Source organism: Aedes aegypti, chromosome 2 (assembly GCF_002204515.2).
Source record: "Aedes aegypti strain LVP_AGWG chromosome 2, AaegL5.0 Primary Assembly, whole genome shotgun sequence".
NCBI classification, from domain to species: domain Eukaryota; kingdom Metazoa; phylum Arthropoda; class Insecta; order Diptera; family Culicidae; genus Aedes; species Aedes aegypti.
Window position 1 is genome coordinate 211,070,247 of NC_035108.1, and position 21,727 is coordinate 211,091,973.

The 21,727-nt window shown below is 42.0% G+C and overlaps 1 protein-coding gene across 5 annotated transcripts in view; it reads right to left on the reverse strand.

Annotated features, from left to right (window-relative positions):
• Positions 1-21,727, reverse strand: part of LOC23687899 — a 756,337-nt gene that overhangs the window by 95,354 nt on the left and 639,256 nt on the right. For all 5 annotated transcript variants that reach the window (XM_021843875.1, XM_021843874.1, XM_021843873.1 and 2 more), the window contains one exon: positions 15,837-15,975. In XM_021843875.1, the coding sequence (XP_021699567.1) occupies positions 15,837-15,975 (139 nt within the window). The remainder of the gene's footprint in view (positions 1-15,836; positions 15,976-21,727) is intronic.

The following is a 21,727-nucleotide window of genomic DNA, read 5'->3' on the forward strand; positions in this document are numbered from 1 at the left end:
GGGGCTTCGGTGAACTATTCCTTATCCGACAACGCCGCTTCAAGGCTTTGCACGTAATCAGTTGCGACTTCAGCTATCTTCAGTCGTTCCATATTGAACTGTAGCGGGCATCGGTACCGAATGTTGTTCACTACAGAAAGTCTTCAGCGCACTTTGTACATTACAAGATAATAAGCCGAATCGATGTTCGTTCGTGAGCTGATGAGCACTGAATGGTTATCCGATTTGTCCTAAGGCTGTACCCAAGGCGGCACTGCGGTGAGATTGGGATAGGAGTTACTGAACAAGAAGCTAAGAACCACAAATGGAGTCTCGATATACACATGCAAAAATGATCAAGAGACAAAGAGAGCTCTTAGTTAGTAATTGTGGAAGTAGAATATATCCCAGTGGCGACGTAAGGTAACTAGGAATGTTGTATAACTAGGAGTTTATTAGTTGAGTCTATTTGTTATTTCCATAGTTTGGATATCAGGTAGATCATCGACAACCTCCATTCCCCAGGTGGAGTTTTTTTACTCTCCATAAGAGCTTTTTTTTTCTTCTAATACACCTTCTTGATAGGACCATGATTTCTCTATTTTTCGACATTGTCCGGTATTGGGTGCTGCCCGGTACTGGGAGATCTCCCCCGTCATCGGCTTTATATTGAATATAACAGCTTTATTCGAAAGAAAAGCGCAAGCGAGAAATAAGGATTAATTCTTGTTTGGAATATTATAAGCTTTGATGGCAATAATTATGTTATCAATGCAACCCGAATTCAGTGCTCAGAAAGCTCACAAAAACAACAATTTAATAAACTTCCTGAAAAGCTATCGGTAAAATGTATTATTCCGCAAAATGTCACATCGCATGAAAAATGCGCGAGATGATATCCGGTGAAATAATATACAATCGAATTGCAAATCATTTTCTGATTTAGCAGACCCTTTTTAAATAGATGGTCTCTTTTTTAATTCTTAAACATGTTTTGTTGTATGAAACTTTCCAATCATTATTGGAGTAAATTCAATTAAATATTGAACGATGTTTCATAAGAAATACACACAATACAATTTTCCCTTTCTGTACACTATGGAATGTGCAGTCCCTGCAATATAGCATATTTTGATTATTCTGTAGATCGATACCTTTCTAACTTGATGTTCTATAACTCTATAACAGCCCATCTTAGGGGCAGCCTCTCTTCTATAACAGCTATTTTAGTGGAACACAAATTTCAGTATCTGCAGACTATTCACCAGGGGTCGCAAAGTAGGTATTAGTTCCATGCTCCGTCCGGAAGGCGTGTTGCCGGTGGTCGAGTAGACTATGTTGCTGTAGGTGGTGTTAGTCGACGGTTTACCATCCTCTCTACTGCCTTCGAAAAGCAGCAAGTGAGGGAAATTGGCCGGTAGCTAGCTGTTTCCCGCATTTGATTTCCGTGTTTTGGGATAGATGTCATGCACAAATAACGTCACGCTCCAATGGGGGGGGGGGTAAAACCAAGCGTAACAAGCCTTACAAAATTTTCGAAGGACTCATACAAAAAACGTGACAAAGGGGGGGGGGGGAGTTGAAAAAGTCGAAATTGAGCATGACATAATTTGTGTACCATCCCATAGGAATGACCAGACTTTCACGCCACTCAAGCGGGTAAGTGTTGCCATCCATCAATCAGCTCTAGCAGTACTAGTTTCCCTGATCCGTCAAGCCTCTTCAACATAGCGTAGCCAATGTCATCAGGACCGGTAGACTTTCCTTTACTTAGAGCGTATTGCAGTTCGCCAACCAAGAATGGTTGGTTGATGGAAAGTTGGATGTTGCTCTCAGGTTCGTTGAAGTTTACTATGCCATCGGTCGTAACACCGGATCGTCGGATAAAATCCGGATCGTAGCTGCCAAAGGCAGCAAGATTAGTGAAGTATTAGCCAAGACCATTCGCTATAGCCATTGGTTCCGCAGTAAGATTTCCATCGATGATGAGTATGGGCGGAGCAGCGATTCGAATGCCACTAAGGGCATCAACTTTGGCCCAAAGATCGGCTGTTGTCTGTGTATACTGTCGAGAAAGTCTTCCCAACAAGCTCTTTTGGCATCCCGTATAACTTTCCGGCATTCGTTGCGCTGAAAACGATATCTGACAAGCGTCGCATCTCAATAAGCATGGTGAAGCTCCATTCTTTTGACGGCACGAATGGCTTTTCTGCGCGCTTTGATAGCTTTCTTTACCTCTGGCATATTGCTTGTTTTCGGGATTGAAACAATTGCCGCTTGGGCGAAGACGGCGGACAACTCGGATATGCTATTCGGCTGTTGAGTGCGGAAGGATCTTTTTTGTTGTTATTGATCATTCAACCAGCGGGATCGTCTAGTAGGAGGGAAGTAAAGCCGTTGGTCCCGATATGAACTAGCCAATGGCTAAAAATCTCGTTAATAAATAAAGAAAAAAAGAAAAAAAAAATCCCACATAGTAGGTAGACGCAAGCTACAGATATTGGGTGGGTCAGGATCTCAAAGTCACCTAGGTCGCTGAAGAAGCCATTGATGTTCCACTGTAAGCAGAAATTTGCCGGCTTTGGTAATGCTGGAACGGAGTAGCTTCTATTGGCGTATGGAGTTTGGTATCAGATGTTGCCATTGCACGAACAAAACAGGTCCGGAAGTTGAAACCACCAGATGCAGGGGTGTCTCGGCGGCGGTAAAAAAGGGTTGACAAGAGGCGATAGTCGACTTGTTCTGTCATCCGGATAGGATTGGTTGTTGGGGCTGGGTGATTGGACGTTTCCTTGCGTTAATGGAGCTTCGCTTCCCACGTCGTCCACTGAGGTAGCGGGTAGAGCCCGGCACGTCCCTAGAGCTTGCAAGTCTTGACTTCCCACGTCGTCCAGGGTTGCAGGCGTAGGTGCCAGACTTTCCTCTTCCAGGACTCCCCACAGCGCCGAGGGTAGTCCGTCAGTTCCGGTGTGGGAGACGTCCGCACTAACGGGGCCTCGGCTACCAGGAGATATAGCTGGGCAGCGGGTATAGTTTTGCGACGCTGACGCTGAACCCAGCGATTCCGGTTGGGGTAAAACTTCCGGTACGCTGGCGCCCCGACGACCTGAAACCATTTGTTCTGTGCCGCGCTGCTGACTGGAGAACTCGTGTCGGGACGGTGAGGCATGGATGGTTATCTTGTTTAGTTGAGGTGGCGGTGTGAAAAGGAGGTAGGGTTGATGATCTAACCGTGTCTTGGGAATAGTTCCAAAGCTATCCGAGGGTCTTTTAAATTTATATATTTTCTGCTGTTATGAGAGAGTTTCGATGCGAGATAGCGTGTTAATAGTTCGCTTATTCCACGTCTTCATCGAATTGGTGTTTATCTTAGCGTCGATGGTAGCGGCGTTAGGAGAATTCGAGGCAATGGAATTGGCACAGAGGTTGTTATTGATGAGGCGGTAGTTGAATTTGCTTCGCTTGACTGGCGACGACGGCTTTCAGGGATTCGATCTCGTGAGTGATGAACGCCGAAGGAGTTGACCGGGTTGCAAGACCTGCGCGCAGTTCGGAAATGTCCGCGTCCTTCGAAGCAAGAACAACAGTTAGTTGGTCGATTCGTTCATTTGTCTGTTGAAGAGCATCATTGGAAGGAGGCCCTACAACTTTGACGAAAGATTTCCCACCACGGTTCTGTTCAACTATTCTACGGGCTGCTGGGTATGAGATGCCTTGGCCAACTTTCACTTGCTGGTTTTATTTACGGCTCACTTGCGCACGACTCAAATTTCTCTAGCCTCGAAACCCCTTTTGCGCGGGGGAGGAAAGTACTCCCTGCATTTTTTTTTCGGAAACACAAATTTTCCAAAATTTGGAGTGGTATAACTTTGGCCATGTGCTTCACTGAGGGACGAGTTTAGTGCCAATGGAGAGGTGAAGGGAAGTAGAAAACAAATTAGGGGGAGGGGAAAATTCCAAGGGATGGTATTGGAGCTGAACTCATCAAAATGGGCCCGGAGAGGTTGGCCGCCTTTCTGCACCAGCTGATTGTCAGAATCTGAGAAACGAAACAGCTACCGGAGTAGTGGAAGCGGGGCTGTTTGAGCACGTCAGGAGTTAATCATCAATATTAACTTCCTTTTCCCGATCAGCCTAGATAGCCGTGTAGTGTCGGTAGCGGTTGTTTCAATTGGCTAAGAATTATCACTACAGACTGCTTGTTCCGGTGGTAAAAGTCAACCTAACAGGTGACCCCTAATTCATGCGGCTTTAAGCTTATCGTGCCTAAGAATGAATGGTCAGGGGGGTCTAAATAAAACCTAACCGCAAACGGAGCCTGTGGAGTACCAGGGCGCCCTCAACAGTATTATGCCCTTCCTGTGCTACCCGGAGCAATGGTGCAGGTGACCTTGTGTTTCTCTGAGATAATCGGCTGCCCTTCTTCAGTCTCAAGCCTGAGGCTAAATAAGGGTGGGATTATTAATACGTGGTTGGTAAATGGCTGGGCATGGCGTACCATTGGTACCTCGCGTATCTGAAGGAATAAAATAGACCCCTTTGTGCGGTCCTTAGCCTCTTGCCCAGCAACTCCTATCCCTACCTCCTCGCGGTACTGGCCGGGGTACGAGTAACCTTAGGGAAGATCGGGTAACCAACCCCCGGTGGGAACTTTGGTCGTATGCTGACAGGGAAGGAGGGGTTTGCTTTTGCTTTTGCTTCTGCAAACCTTGAGCGTCTGTACTCCATGTTAGGAGCGGCTCACAACAGCGTCTGTTCCCCATGTCAGGGGCGGCTGATCATCGTCCGAGTGCCAGAGAAGGACTCTAAGCTAAACTGCGCACTATGGTCCTCTGAACATTTAGGGGGAATGGTCCTCCGGAAATCTAGGGGGTTGGTGTCAGGCCCTGCAAGCCAGCCGTAAAAAATCAAGCAACGAATAATCAACGAGAGAATACGAACCGGGACAATCGACGAAGACCACAGCGACGTAAAGGGACTAGCGATTGGAAGCTCGGTACGTGGAACTGTAAATCTCTCAACTTCATCGGGAGCACACGCATACTCGCCGACGTGCTGAAGGACCGTGGATTCGACATCGTAGCGTTGCAGGAAGTGTGTTGGAAGGGATCAATGGTGCGAACGTTTACAGGTAACTATACCATCTACCAGAGCTGCGGCAATACACATGAGCTGGGAATAGCTTTTATAGTGATGGGTGATATGCAGAGGCGCGTGATCGGGTGGTGGCCGATCAATGAGAGAATGTGCAAGTTGAGGATCAAAGGCCGGTTCTTCAACCTCAGCATAATAAACGTGCACAGCCCTCACTCCGGAAGCACTGATGATGATAAAGACGCTTTTTACGCGCAGCTTGAACGCGAGTACGACAGTTGCCCAAGCCACGACGTCAAAATCATCATAGGAGATCTAAACGCTCAGGTTGGCCAGGAGGAGGAATTCAGACCGACGATTGGAAAGTTCAGCGCCCACCGGCTGACGAACGAAAACGGCTTACGACTAATTGATTTTGCCGCCTCCAAGAATATGGCCATTCGTAGCACCTACTTCCAGCACAGCCTTCCGTACCGATACACCTGGAGATCACCACAGCAGACAGAATCGCAAATCGACCACGTTCTGATTGATCGTCGGCACTTCTCCGACATTATGGACGTCAGGACCTATCGTGGTGCTAACATCGACTCCGACCACTATCTGGTGATGGTCAAACTGCGCCCAAAACTCTCCGTCGTTAACAACGCACGGTACCGACGGCCGCCCCGGTATGACCTAGAGCGGCTCAAGCAACCGGATGTCGCAGCGGCATACGCGCAGCAACTCGAGGCTGCATTACCGGAAGAGGGTGAGCTGGACGAAGCCCCTCTTGAGGACTGCTGGAGAACAGTAAAAGCAGCCATCAACAATGCAGCTGAGAGCAACGTCGGGTACGTGGGACGGAGTCGACGGAACGATTGGTTCGACGAGGAGTGCCAGGAGGTTTTGAAGGAGAAGAATGCAGCGCGGGCGGTCATGCTGCAGCAAGGGACCCGGCAGAACGTGGAACGCTATAAACGGAAACGGCTACAGCAGACCCGCCTCTTTCGGGAGAAAAAACGCCGCCTGGAGGAGACGGAGTGCGAGGAGATGGAACAGCTGTGCCGGTCTCAGGAAACGCGTAGGTTCTATCAGAAGCTCAACGCATCCCGCAACGGCTTCGTGCCGCGAGCCGAGATGTGCAGGGATAAGGATGGGAGCATTCTGACGGACGAGCGTGAGGTGATCGAAAGGTGGAAGCAGCACTTCGACGAGCACCTGAATGGTGCTGAGAGCACAGGCAATGAAGGACGGGACAACGGAGGAAATGCCTTCGTCAGTACTGCGGAAGATGGAAACCAACCAGCCCCCACTTTGAGGGAGGTTAAGGATGCCATTCACCAGCTCAAGAACAATAAAGCTGCTGGTAAGGATGGTATCGGAGCTGAACTCATAAAGATGGGTCCGGAAAGGCTGGCCATTTGTCTGCACCGGCTGATAGGCACAATCTGGGAAACAGAACAGCTACCGGAGGAGTGGAAGGAAGGGGTAATCTGCCCCATCTACAAGAAAGGCGACAAGTTAGATTGTGAGAACTTTCGAGCGATCACCATTCTAAATGCGGCCTACAAAGTATTATCCCAGATCATCTTCCGTCGTCTGTCACCCGTAGTAAACGAGTTCGTGGGAAGTTATCAAGCCGGCTTCGTTGACGGCCGATCGACAACGGACCAGATCTTTACTGTACGGCAAATCCTCCAAAAATGTCGTGAATACCAGGTCCCAACGCATCACCTTTTCATCGATTTCAAGGCGGCATACGACAGTATCGACCGCGTAGAGCTATGGAAAATCATGGACGAGAACAGCTTTCCCGGGAAGCTCACGAGACTGATAAGAGCGACGATGGAAGGTGTGCAAAATTGTGTGAAGGTTTCAGGCGAACACTCCAGTTCGTTTGGATCCCACCGGGGACTACGACAAGGTGATGGACTTTCGTGCCTGTTGTTCAATATTGCGCTAGAAGGTGTTATGCGGAGAGCCGGGCTTAACAGCTGGGGTACGATTTTTACGAGATCCAGTCAATTTGTTTGCTTCGCGGATGATATGGACATCGTCGGCCGAACATTTGAAAAGGTAGCAGACCTGTACACCCGCCTGAAACGCGAGGCAGCAAAAGTTGGACTGGTGGTGAATGCGGCCAAGACAAAGTACATGCTAGCTAGTGGGGCCGAGCGCGACAGGGCTCGCCTAGGTAGCAGTGTTACGATAGACGGGGATACGTTCGAGGTGGTCGACGAGTTCGTCTACCTTGGATCCTTGATGACGGCTGACAATAACGTTAGCCGTGAAATACGGAGGCGCATCATCAGTGGAAGTCGGGCCTACTATGGCCTCCAGAAGAAGCTGCGGTCAAAAAAGATTCACGCCCGCACAAAATGTACCATGTACAAAACGCTCATAAGGCCGGTAGTCCTCTACGGGCAGAAAACGTGGACGATGCTCGAGGAGGACCTGCAAGCACTTGGAGTCTTCGAACGTCGGGTGCTTAGGACGATCTTCGGTGGTGTGCAGGAGAACGGTGTGTGGCGGCGAAGGATGAACCACGAGCTCGCCCAACTCTACGGCGAACCCAGTATCCAGAAGGTGGCCAAAGCTGGAAGGATACGATGGGCAGGGCATGTTGCAAGAATGCCGGACAGCAACCCTGCAAAGATGGTATTCGCTTCGGATCCGGTTGGTACAAGAAGACGTGGAGCGCAGCAAGCTAGGTGGGCGGATCAAGTGCGTATCGGTTTGGCGAGCGTGGGGCAGAACCGAGGATGGAGAGATGCGGCCACGAACCGAGTATTGTGGCGTGAAATTGTTGATTCAGTGTTATCTGTGTAGATGTTAACTAAATAAATGAAAAATGAATTATTAATACGTTGTAATTTAGTTTAAATTTTCACCTCTATGGTTTCGCATTATGCGTATTACTCAGTGTAGTCTGTGCTTTTCGCCTTTGGCGACTTTTAAGAGATATCGATCTGGTTTTTTCGCTGCTGGTCTTTTTCGTTCTGAGATTGCGAAAAGCTTAATCCTGCCTAGTTTGGGTAGTAGCTACGGTTAGGATAGCTTAGTTAAACCAATCTTCAGCATAAAATATCAGCAACGATCAATCTTTGTAGACTCATGCAAATGGTACAGTTTAAATGGCGCAAAAACCTTACTTTTGTGAACTTTTATCTAGGTAACCTTGTGGACCCAGTTTTCGTTACTTTCATAAACATGAAATGGCATACTCGCGTGCTATACCTCGTGCATGCGTGCTCGCAAATAGCGCTGACGTTGCTATACTCATTTCTGAGTTAACAACCAGAGATGTATGTGCTGTCATAATTGATATTTCTGTTGGTGACCTCCATAGGAAATACGTCTTTCGTTTTGTGGTGTATTTACCACATGATGAACCATCCCCAATGGATTATTTCGAGAGTTGTCGTTCACTGCCTATGAAAAGGCCTTCTGCTGATTTGTGGGAAGTGATGCTAATACTCATCACATCATCTGGAGCAGCTCAGATATCAATTTGATGGAATGCTTAAGTAGTTCAAATCTTGGATTATTTATTTTAGGAAATCGCCTAACCTTCATGGTATCTGATAGAGAAGAAGTGTTAGACATAATGCTCTGCTTAAACCAAATCAGTCACGAGTTGACGAATTGGCATGTATCAGATGATGAATCAAATATCTGATCATCGCTACATCTCTATATGAACATATGAATGTAAATTCACAGACTTTGCATTTGTTATACTCCACAAACTGGGAATTGGTTGTGACCAAATTCTATGAATTCTCTCCGTCCATTGGAAATCCTAGTGATTTGAATGTTTCCACTCCCGGTGAATTGGGACACAATTGTCCTTGCTTCGAGTGAATCCCACAATTGCTTGTCTCTTTGTTCCTCACAACTCCCTTCGCGGGACGGGTTGACGTCTGACTACTGGTAAAGGAAAATGTCAAATAGTCAGGCTGCTTTTAAAGCTCTTGCTTAGGCCAACTCAAGCTCTAAGCTTGTTATCGCACGTCAAACTCAATTTTTGGAACTGAATTCAGTGAACTCTGTAAAACTTATATGGGTCCTTGCTATTCTTCCATTGCTGGGAATGAATTGGCTTATGACTTAGCTCGCCATGGAGCATCGCATGACTTCATTGGCTCTCAGGCAGCTATTCCAATTTCGAAGTGCTGGGTGAAGCTTCAGAAATTCTTGGGCGGCAACTCAGCACCAGCAATATTGGAATAATTTTGAGTCATGTCGTCAAACAAACTTGTACATTACTGAGCCATCCCAAAGCTGGCTAAGTATTTAACAAATCTGTCAAAGCAGAATTGCAGTCTCTTGGTAACAACTTTGACTGGCCACTGTCGACTCAACTATCACATGGCAAATATTCAGTGTGTTGATACATTGTGTGTGATAGTTGTGATTCCGATTATGGAACTTCTTGTCACCTGATATGTAACTATCCAATCTTCGCGTAATTGCGATTCTAATTACTTGGTTAACAAAATCTTCAGGACATTCTGTTATTCTAAAGTGACCAGACGTCCCGGATTATCCGGGACAGAACAATTTTTAACTTGCCAGTACAGTGTCAATACTGTTTATTTCAATTAACTTAGTATACAGTACATGTCTTAGATTGAATATGAATGTAAATAACAAATCAAATATGGGCAGCGCTTCATTAGGGATGAGATCTGACAAGCGTCCCGGATTTTTTCCGGGACACATCTGGTCACATTATGTTATTCTTAAGCCGCTGTGGTAATGAGCTATAGGCTCTCTTTACGCTCATGCATTTTGCAGTGTCCTTTGCAGGGCACTGTTCAAACCCATTGTGGTATGGAGCTACATGCTCTCAATTCGCTTATGCGATCTTCCCTCTTCAAGGGACCCCACTTCTATTTCCTCCCATCTTTCCCTTCCCTTTCCTCTCCCATCGGGTAGATGATGAAATAGGCTCAAATATGGCGATGGCACAAATCTCCTAAATGGCGGGGAACGTGCCTCTGGAGCCGGCCTTCTGATACCAAAAGATACCAAGGGGTCATATGCCCCATCTTCAAGAAGGGCGGCAAATTGGAATGTGAAATTTGTGATTTTTATCCTGAATGCTGCCTACAAAATGCTATCCCAGATTATCTTCTGTCGTCTATCACCAATAGCAAATAAGTTTGTACGAAGCAGGCATTGCAATCTCATCTGATGTGCGAGATCATCTTCGGATAACGGAAAGATATTATCTGTAATCCAAGAGCGCTCTGAAATGATATCATCTCTCAATCTTGAACATTTAAAGATAAACTACGAAGTTTTCAAGCTGGTTTCATCAACGGCCGCTCGACGACGGACCAAATCTTCACTATACGGCAAATCCTCCAGAAATGCCGCGAATACCAAGTTCAACATCGCGCTAGAAGGTGACATGCGAAGAGCCGAACTCAATAACTGAGGTACGATTCTCACAAGATCTAGTCAATTTGTTTGCGTCGCGGATGATATGGATATTGTCGGCAGAACATTTGGAACGGTGGTAGACTAGAGTGATGCAAATTTAGAAATTTTTGCTCCCCTATGCTTAAACGATTTAAATTATGGTAAAAAGCATCCTCTCAAAATTTGAAATGATTTGGAAGAAATTTGACTGTGCACACGCCATTTGATGTTTATATGGAGATTACTATGGAAAACGCCAACCTTTTGTGTTCAGCCCTCTATCTCTTCGTCATAATATTTTATGGAAAAGTGAACATACTCGTCTCATGTGAAATTCTACCAGCTACAACTTTGCCGAAGACCACATTTTGATTGGACGTCAAGGAAAATTGTTATTCATCATCATAAAGTGGTTTTGCCTTCAGTAAGCTTCATCAACTATTCGGCAGGCAACAGTGGTGCTCCTGGCGGGAAGTATAGATCAAAGTAATCCAGGCTACTTTGTTCTACAGCAAAAAAGCAGTGTTGCTCTGAAAGTAATTGAATGATCATCTCAGCATGGTTTAGACTTTGGAATCAAGAATAACAAATTATCCTTAAGTCCAATCAAAATGTGGTCTTCGGCGAAGTTGTAGCTGGGAACATTTTACATGGGAACAGTGTGTTCGCTTTTCCATATATTATTATGGCGAACAGATAGAGGACTGAACGCAAAAGGTTTGGCTTTTCCATAGTAATTTCCATATAAACTTCAAATGGCGTGTGCACAACCAAAATTCTTCCAAATCACTTCAAATTTTGGGATAATAATATTCATCATAATTGACACCGTTCAAGCATAGGGGAGCAAAAACTTCAAAATTTGCATCAGTGTAGTGGTAGACCTGTACACTAGGGTGCGGCTTATTTTTCAAAAGTTCTCAAAACCAAAAATTCGTGTGCTCTACTGAATTCAAATCACATTAAAAGAGAAACCTCAAAATCTGAGCCAAAAATATTAACATTTAGAGGTGGCGCAAGCGTGTTGAAGGTGAATTTTCAAGTTATAAAAAATGACCTGCAGTTAAGTAAACATAACTTTGTTATTTTTCAACCGATTTTAAAACTTTTAGCACCATTTTCTTTCAAATTAAATTTATAAAAATTTTGTAGAACATCGAATTTGTCTAAAATCAAAACTTGTCTTAGTTAAAAATACTTTTACCCAAATTTTTCCTCATTTTGCTAAAAAAAATCATTTTTGTTTGACCATAACTTCATTAAAACTCAACTGATTCCAAATCTTTTTACATACTTTTGAAGCAAATTTATTTGTTTTCAAACTGTACATACAACATTTTTTTCTAAAAAATATTTTTGACTTAGGTATTCAACAAAAACTACCCAAAAACATGATTTTTCAATGAAAAAATATTTTTTTTTTTGGATTATTTATTTTTTTTGCCGAAAATAGCATTTTTTCTACAAAACTTAAATATGTAAAGCATCTTGCATTAATTTCGAGTTGAATAGTGCATATAATTTTTAACATATGCAAACATAATTTTGTTTCAAAATTATTTAAAAATTGTTGCAAAGTCCTTCCCAAAGGTTTAACAAATGAGAAAAATCAGTTTCAGCTTAAGAGACAATATTTAACTGCCGAAAATTTGACAAAACTGGCATTTTTCGTTAAAAAATAATGTTTTTTGTGCAGTTTTTGCTGAATAACTTGGTCAAGACATTTTTTTAGTGAAATGTGATATATGAAAGGTTTGAAAACAATTAAATTAGCTTCGAAAGCATGTAAAAAGATTTGGAATCAGTTGAGTGATCATGAAGTCATGGTCAAACAAAGTTAAAATATTTAGTAAAATGAGGAAAAATTTGGAATAAATTACTTTTAACTAAAACTTGTTTTGATTTTAGACAAATTTGGTGTTCAACAAAGTTTTTACAAATTTAATTTTGAAAGTATTGATGCTGAAAGTTTTAAAATCGGTTGAAAAATAACGAAGTTATGTGTACTTCACTGAAGGTAATTTTTTATAACCTGAAAATTCAACTTCAAGACGCTTGCGCCACCTCTAAATGTTAATATTTTTGGCTCAGATTTTGAGGTTTCTCTTTTAATGTGATTTGAATTCAGTAGAGCACACGAATTTTTGGTTTTGAATACTTTTGAAAAATAAGCCGCACCCTACTGTACACCCGCCTGAAACGTGAAGCGACTAAAGCCAGTTTGGTGGTGAGAGCGTCAAATACAAAGTACATGCTGATAGGCAGAACCGAACGCGACAGAATCAGGAAGCAGTGTTACGATAGATGGGGATACTTTTGAGGTGATTGATGAGTTCGTCTACCACGGATCCTTGTTAACGGCTGATAACAACGTTAGTCGTGAAATACGGAGACGCGTCATCAGTGGAAGTCCGGCTCCAGAAGAAGCTTCGATCGAGAAAGATTCATCCCGAACCAAATGTAACATGTACATGTGGCGGCGGAGAATGAACCACGAGCAGTGGTGGAAAAGTTCGCATCACGAAGCAGCTCACGAGTGTATACCAACGCATAACAAACATCACAGACTCGGGATCTGGCTAGGTGTGAGTAAGCCCGCACCCGTCTGCTCGGGAGAACATGTCAAAAGAAGTAGCAACAAGCTCGCGAGCGTTTACTCGCGAGTAACCAAGCAAGGTGTGATTTATTATGGTTTTGACAGACAAATTAATTGTATAACCATCATATCGATAGTAAACTACTAGTTTGTAGTCAAAAGCCCTTGAAAACCGTAAATCTCGGAGGGTAAGCAGCTTTTTTCCCAAAAGCACAATATGACTCTGAGCAGTTCCGAACACGTTCGCGAATCACTTTTTGCTTCAGTTACTCGGGAGTCGACAGATGCGAGTAAGCCAGCGCTTTGACGCTCGGGAGCGTTTGGTTTTGTTTTTGTTCCAGTTCAGATGAAGCGTTCGCCACTTTCCATCACTGACCACGAGCTTGCTAGGCTCTACGGCGATTTCTGTATCCAGAAGGAGGCGAAAGCCGGAAGGGCGTTGCAAGACTACCGGACAAACAACAACCCTGAAAAGATGGTTTCGCGTCGAATCCAGTTGGTACAAGAAGGCGGAGAGCACAGCGAGAGAGGGCATGATCAGGTGCAACAAGATCTGGAGAGCGTGGGCCAAAATCGAATTTGCGTAACATCACTGACGAGATTTCTGTTAGAGTAGAATAGTGACAGCCCCCTGATAACATTGAAGATAAATCAGGAGTGAATGTTTGGTCGATGAGGACAGTTGTGAGAGTATGCGAGAGAGACGAAGCATAAATGCTGATGAATTCAGAACGAGGCTGAATGTGCAGATGCTGGCTGATCGGACGACGAGCTCGGAAGAACTCGGAAGCCAGGAGGAGCTTGGTGGACGGCGCGGTTGACCAAGAGGACGATGGTGCAGCTAGCCAGGAGAAGCTCGACTAGGAGGAGTTCGGTAGCTGGAGCATGGTGCCAAGAGGAGCTTTGTGGACAAGAGAGCTCGAGTGGCAGATGGTGGTTCGAAGATTATGGATGAATGGCGGAGAAGGTGTGATACACAAGTTCAGGAGAAAAGTCAAGAGCAAGCAATAAAAGTTACAGTGTTACCAGATGATCGAAAAATGTACGGCTGTGTTACTACTGTGGACAAACGGGCCATATGCAGTGGTCTTGTCCCATTATGCTGAAGGAAAGGAGATCAAGAAATGAAAGGAAAACGGTTCAAGGAAATTCAGTGAATTTACAAAATCCGAATTCGGTTCGTTTTAATAGTAACCGAGAAGTGTGTTTTACGGCAACAGCTAGTGGATATTTGTCGGATAAAAGAAGGTGGATCCTTGATACCGGCTGTTCACAGCATATGACGAATTCAACAGTGAACTTAGGTTGGTGGAGTCCATGTGTTGAGAATATCACCCTGGCAGATGAAAGAACTATAATGGCTAGAGAAAGTGGACTAGGACTATTTCCGGAATAGGAATTAAAGGAGAAAAAGTTGATATAAAAGCGAATAGTCTTGTTATAGCGTGTTTCAACAGTTTATGGGCACAGGAATGCCTGGAGGACGCTGAGGCAGCTCAATGAGGGACCATTAGGAAGCACCTGGACGAGGAGGCAGAATCTCGGTGAGGAAATAGAGCCTGGACGGGAGGTGGCTTGGACGAGGTGCCCAAGAGTTGGAGGCCAAATCAAACTACCTAATTGATGTAACACCAAGTAAATAAATAAAATAATAAGTATCCTTAACGTGATCGAAAGAAGAGAAACGCACATTGTTGAACAAATGAAAGATTATGTGAATTTACAGTCCATTTATTTTGATGAAGTGCCTTTGTAAAGCTATTTTAAAAGATGAAGGACATTATTTTTTTCAAGTTTAGTTCGTCACAGTCTTTAAAACTGTATTTAAATCATGCACCCACTGCTTCGATGTAATGACCGATTGCGTTTTATAGTTGTATTGTACAGAAAATGTCAAACACAATTTGATGATTGGTAGTATTAGCAGCAGGGAGAACTGTATAACAAACCATGTGCACAGAACTGTGAAGTTGGCAACATGTATTTGACATGCCAACTGTTCACAACGCCGTTGCATTGCATTTCCATTGCTGTATAATGATGTGAATATGGTGCGTTCCACACTGCTTTATACATAACAAATAAAGTGAGATTTATGTCGCACTTCCCACCATCTGAGTGTAAATCTAACATCAACACCCTATTCTAAAGTCTTTTACTTCGCAACCACGTGTTGGACTCTGTGCTATAGGGTAGAAGCACCAGTTTTGGCCATAGAACTAACTGTATTCATTTGGATCATACAGTGTTTCACACAGCAAATTTGCATGAAACATTTCGTGTTGAGTAGAAAGGCATTTTTTATTTGAACATTTCATAAGAAATCAATGTTGGTTGGCCAATTTCAACACCGAGGTTACGGATTGCTAGTCCGTTGTCTAGTGTGGTGCTTCCTTCAAAGGGCAAATAGCCCACTGGAAGCATTAACGTGTAGCGTCTTTTTTTCTTTTAAGAATAAGGCCAAAACTGGTTCCGATGGCCTACATGACCAACGTGACTGTCAAAGAGAAAGTAAGGATTACGCACAGTACCAATATTTTACATACATAAGATTGAACGCTTTCATTTTGGTGTGTTTGGAGTACACGTAGGACTTTCTTTATTTTTCTAATGTTTCCTCTTAGATTGGCCAAAACAGGTGCTTTCACCCTACACGTTCTATCTGACACCAGGCGGGCACATCATCAGTTTGTCGCTTCCCATTCTGCAGCAGCAGTTAGCATCGACCATCTTCTAGATATACTTATATACTTACATCGACACATTGAGAAAACACGTCAGAAGGAATTCGTTGTAGATTGCCATCGAAATAAATCGACTTTCGTTGAACTCCGAGGGCGCCTTTCGAACCATGATGCACAACCGAACGCCCCACGCCAGGAACAGGACTTCCACTTTGGTTATTGATGATGGGCGGCGTTTTTTTTTTGTTTTGTTTTGTGTGTTGATTTTATTGTTGTCCCAGCGCGACCGGAATCAGAGTTTGAGCGGGAAAAAAGAACAGAAATAATGGAACAAAACGTTAGCAGTGAACAAATGTTCAGTGAAATGTTAGTTTGCTATAAATTATGATGTACAGTAGAGAATGAAAAGTTATTTCCACGGTGCCCTTGCCATTTGTGGGGAAGAGAAGAGAAGGTAGCAGCAGTAAGCATTACTGGGAAACGTTTTGCTGAGCGCTATCTATCTTGCTCCCCAGCTGCAGGGTCAACTTTCTTTCAGGATATTTGTACGACGATGGTATGGTAACGGACAGCTCTAACAACAAATAGAGTAATTCGGGGTAAAAGTTCGCTGTGGGTCTTTTTCAGCCCAAGACGCAATATTGCCACCCATAAGTGTTCCCAGATTTTTTGCCCCACTGAAGGCTTTATACGTTTAATAACATTCGCTTTTTTATACATCTGATATAACTCGTGATTCATGCGTCAGCGCCACACACTATTTTCTAGTTTCCTGCCAAAAAAAAATAAAGTAGTGAAAGTGATATATAAAGGTAAAACTTGGTTTACAAAATAAGGCTTAAATATTTTTGTTCAATAGTTATTCTGTGAGAACAGTTAAATGCAAACTTTGCCCCGCAATACTTCACAGCTGCATAGTTAGTAACGGGGCGCGAAATGTAATCGAGGAAGTGTAAACGGATGCACATTACAGTGGTTATGTGGGGCACGAAGAACAACGGATAGAGAAGTGCTGTGTTCAGAATGTTTACCATCATTCCAGCAACAGCAACGTTGTGCAAGTCTAAGCTGTAACGTTGGGTGGTGGAAAGATTAAATATTTTAAAGCTCAAAGATGCCTGAATAGATAGAAATTGTGTTGAGCTCTGAATAGTTCGTATTGCCGTTAATAATTAGTTACAATTCATTCATTGAATAACTACACTGAGGTACAATAAGTAACACGAGCAGTTATTGCAACTACTTTGATTTTTTTTGCGCGAATCACAGTTTATTCATAATAAAGCTTTATTAACCTTCCAGTCGTCGCCTGGTTGGTCACCGTCAGAGCCACTACGCTGCTGTTGTGAACGAAAAGCGAGGTTTTTTCACCAGTGTTGTACAAAATACAACAGCGCGACCACTGAAGTAGACTATAGACTGTTTAACTTTGATATTTTGATCATGTTTGACGTTCACTTCGCAGACAAATAAAAAACCAATGGAGTTTCTTTTTAACACAGGGTTGTTCCCAAAAAACGAGTTAAAATTAAAGGGTGTGGCATAACTTTAGAAAACAAAAAAAAAATAACTTGAACCAATACAAAGCATAATAAAATTGAGTAAACGAGTATTGCTGACGTAAGCTCAAGCGTCTAGTACAAATATAAACATGTCAAAATATACCACTTCTTATTGGTAGAGCTACACACTCGGTTACCAAAGGCCTTTGGGGTAAGATCATAAGTTATTCAAGTTTTGTATGAAAATAAAAAAATAATTGGTTTGGTACTCAAGACATCTCAAACCCCCATAATTAATGGTTTTAGTATTGTTCTGTTAGCTGAATATTCGTGGAGGTTTGACTTTATTACAATTAATTTATGACTGTAAATGTAACAATTACCAATTTAAGCGATTCGTTGCCAGTAGAGTGCTCATAAGAAAGAGTGACGTCTTATTCCAATTTTAAGAAATCTCCTGCTCGATTGGAACACGAAGTTGTATGTTGATAATAGTTCTTCTGTGTTTAAATTTGTCATTGACGCCACTCTTACTTAAAGCCACCTCAAGTACAATGCCTCATCATCATGCAGTTCAATGTTTCAAAGATCAATTGAAATGGAGTGAAATCATGTGAAGAATCCATTTAAAGTTAAAACGTAGTAATTTTTCACTTGAGCTGCTGCAGCTGGCAATGTAAATCTATTCAGTTATCACAAGCATCCCGGAAACAGAATGTTCCAAAGCCCTCAAAGTATTTCTTTTTGCATCAATCAGTTTTACTTTGGTGCTGTTGTTGCTTCCATTACTCTTGCCCACACTGTTGTGGTGGGCGTTGTATGTTGTTCCTTTGAGTACCGTAAAACAAAGTCTGTTTGGTTCTAACTAATTCTTCTGGTCTTGTTTTTTAGGCATTGAAAAAGCATTCGACAGTTTTGACATGATTACAACATACAACGTCAGAAGAATCATAAATTGTTTGTCAAATCCTATATATCAGGTTTATTATCAGAACTCTAAGTCTGAATGACTTTCTGAAGAGCTATTGTTCATAAATGCAGAATTTTGGTACCGTAAAACGGGGTAACTTTGATAGTTTTTTTGGAAGATAATCTAAATGTTTCTGCATTTGGTTCTGAAGAGTTTTGATTTATATTTCTAAAACAAAGAAAAAAAAATGATTAACGATTCATTTGGAATGGACTTATATATTTTCAAACAATCGAAAATCTATTTTTGGTTTTGGTGAAACATTTTTAATGGGTATGAAAGCACATGAAAATAGACATCCAAACTACTGTTTGGTAGCACTACAATTGAAACTTGATTGAAGAATGTTAATAGAGAACGTGGATTAGATTTAAAAAAAAAAAATAAAATTTATAGAAAAAAATCGCATATAAAAGTGTTTTAATACCAAACAAGCATGACAAACACTATTTTAAGTCTGTACGAATTAGTATACAATAAAATGTGTTTAAACATGTCGACTAATATTTACGATCAGACATTGGATTCAACATACATCAAATGTTTTTGTAATATGAATAAGTACAGTCACCCCACAGATATGGATCAGAGTTGGATTTAAACGGGAATATCTCATCAAATAGAGTTTCAATTACGCAGAATACGTTTCACCTACGTGAACCAAAAATCTGAAAAGCATCGCAAGCAATTATAATGTGCTTAAGCATATTTATTTACGTCCGTAGGAAATAAATGGCGTTTATTCATAACTGTGGGGCATTAAAACCGATACCACAGTTATGAATCAAAGATAAAACGATTCCGAATAAACGCCAAAATGTTTGCTTTTACCTTAGCTTAGCTTAGCTTAGCTGAGACTGACTACACATATCAATGGTTGCTATTCCGTGATTGACCGAAGTCAGTGAAAATGCACAAAGAATCAACTAAAAGTTCAGCTGGGATTGGCCATAATCTTCTTCAGTGTGCATAATTCAGTGCCTCTATTTATACAAGGTCAATAACGGCGCCGGCCACGTCCTTGCAGTCAGGTGGGATTGAGGGAAGGAATGTTAGTGTGTAACCTTTGCTATTTGGAGACCGTGTTTGCCTCTGCATCTCCAAAAAGGTTACTGGGAGGGATGTTTGTTAATGGGGAGGATCGTTGGGTCAAAGAATTCACTTTGATAAGCGATTAAACCATGATAAACAATGATTTGTGAAATATATACATGCTTATACGTAAATATAATTGTTCATATAATTTCTATGTAGAGAAAAATTATGCCGACACTTGAGGTGACGAACTATTCAAAGTTTGTTGAACAAACACCTAAATGTAACATTCCTACAGCTGTCAGTACGAAAGCATGTGTTATTATATTTTACTCATTTGAAAAGAAACAAAAGACTCAATTGGTTGGGACATCATAGAACACTCTTATTCTTATGCCGACACTTACAGTGGCGAACCAACGCCAAAATGTTTGCTTTTACCACAGACAAACATACGTAACACTTAGAGCAAATCACGATCAAAATCGTAGTCACGATAACATGTACGCCCAATGCTAAAATCCGTTTGTTTGGCCAACAGATGGCGGTAGTGTGTAAATGTCAAACACGAACAAAAATTATGCGAGCGCTGTGGGTGACGGATTGTCCACTGTTATATTTGGACCGACTGTTAATAAGGGGGCCGATGGACTATAACGAGAGTGTGACGACTGTTTGTCTTTTTTTACTAGCACACCATTAGTTTACCTCGCAGATGAATTGCTGTTATAGTGCTTCGATCCATAATATGGGTTGATTTCTCTCCCACTGATCCACATCTGTGGGATGGACAACGTTTCGAAATTCTATAGAAATTGTCACTTTTTCACGAAAAAACGGCGAACTTGAAACTGTATTCCCGAAAACAAACATATTTTGCAGTGCCAGGGAGGTGATTTTGTTTTGTATAGGGTAACCATGATTTTTAATCACATTTTATAGTGGAAAACGACCCTTAGTGATAACTGTAGGGTAAGGCCGGAACAAATTTGAAATTATACTTTTGTCACCCCCCCCTTCAAATTTTTCAAAAAGTCAGAGGGGGAAATAAATAAATGTTTTATTTTTAGCATTGGTTTTCTCTATATTTCATGTTTTTGCTAGTTTTGTATTTCGTCCTTACGATATTACATGAGATAACAGGTGTTATTGGTCTATAAGTCCTAAATCTGTTTGTTGATGCCAATAGGTTTGAAATTTCACTTGAAGAATATTTCAGTGATTCACATGAATTATCATTTCTATAAAGCTTCAAAGAACGTCTTTTTAAATCAACACAGCAATTGGTCCATAAAACTTATTTGAATACATATTTTCCTAGGGTTCTTCTCCTGGATGTAATCATCAACCACAAGCTGCGTATCAAATGTGTTACTGTACTTTGTTTTCATTGTGTTGTGTAAATGATATGAATCATTTTTTTCGTTAAAGAATATAATCAAAATATGGGGAAAATGGGTCCATAAATATAAAAACTGAATGTAGACAAAGTGCCATCGAAGCTGCTTTTCATGACACAATCGCTAAGGTTTGCAAAGAACATGGCACAAGTGGGCGTAGAAGGGCACATATTTCACATTGCCAATTTGCTTCAATTTTATTCAAAACTAGTGAAATATTTTTATAACCGGAAGAATATGGCATACATGTTATATCAAATTAAAACAATCTAAATTCAATGTCAACTTGTGGGCTTCGTTGCCGTGCGGTTAGTGTCATCAGGCAATGAGTGCATCGTGTCATGGGGTGTGGGTTCGATTCCCGCTGCAGCCATTGAAACTTTTCGTAAGGAATGTTCCTCGGCTGTAGCATTGGAGAATGCTTGTCCGTTGTCTAGTGTTAAGTTACAGTCTGTGCAGCTAAATGGCTGAAGACGGTGTCCGTGTCTTTTTTTTAAGTTCTAAGTGCAACATTTTTGCAGTGTTTGTAATATTGTAACTGGTCTAAACACAATTTAAAGATTGCTTTTGTTGATTTTATCAATTAAGTATTTTTTGGGTAAAAAAATTAAAGATTTTTGTTATGAAAATTCTAATTATTACGGTTGCTAAGAAAATTTTCCCGTTTGCGATAGCCGCAAAGTTCTATCGCAGCCTACGAAATCATTTAATCATTGAAAGAGAAAACGTTATGAAAAATAGCAACAAACAGCTATCAACAAGACGGTATCCACGGTATCCAAGGTACCATTAACGTTCAACGCTTCGTCATCGTAATCATCGTCATCATTGAAACATCAAAAGCAGTTTTTCTGTTCAACACTAACAAATTTTCGATTAAAATGTGTTCACTGTGTTTCTGTTGGAGAATAGAATACAGTGAACACATTTTCCTGTAAATTTTATTGATTTTGAACGATAAAACTGCTTTTGAAAATTCAGAAATCAATGATGGATCCTGCCCCCAGTGCAAATCAGTGATGTGACATTTGCGGTAGCTTTTCATTGAACCGTAA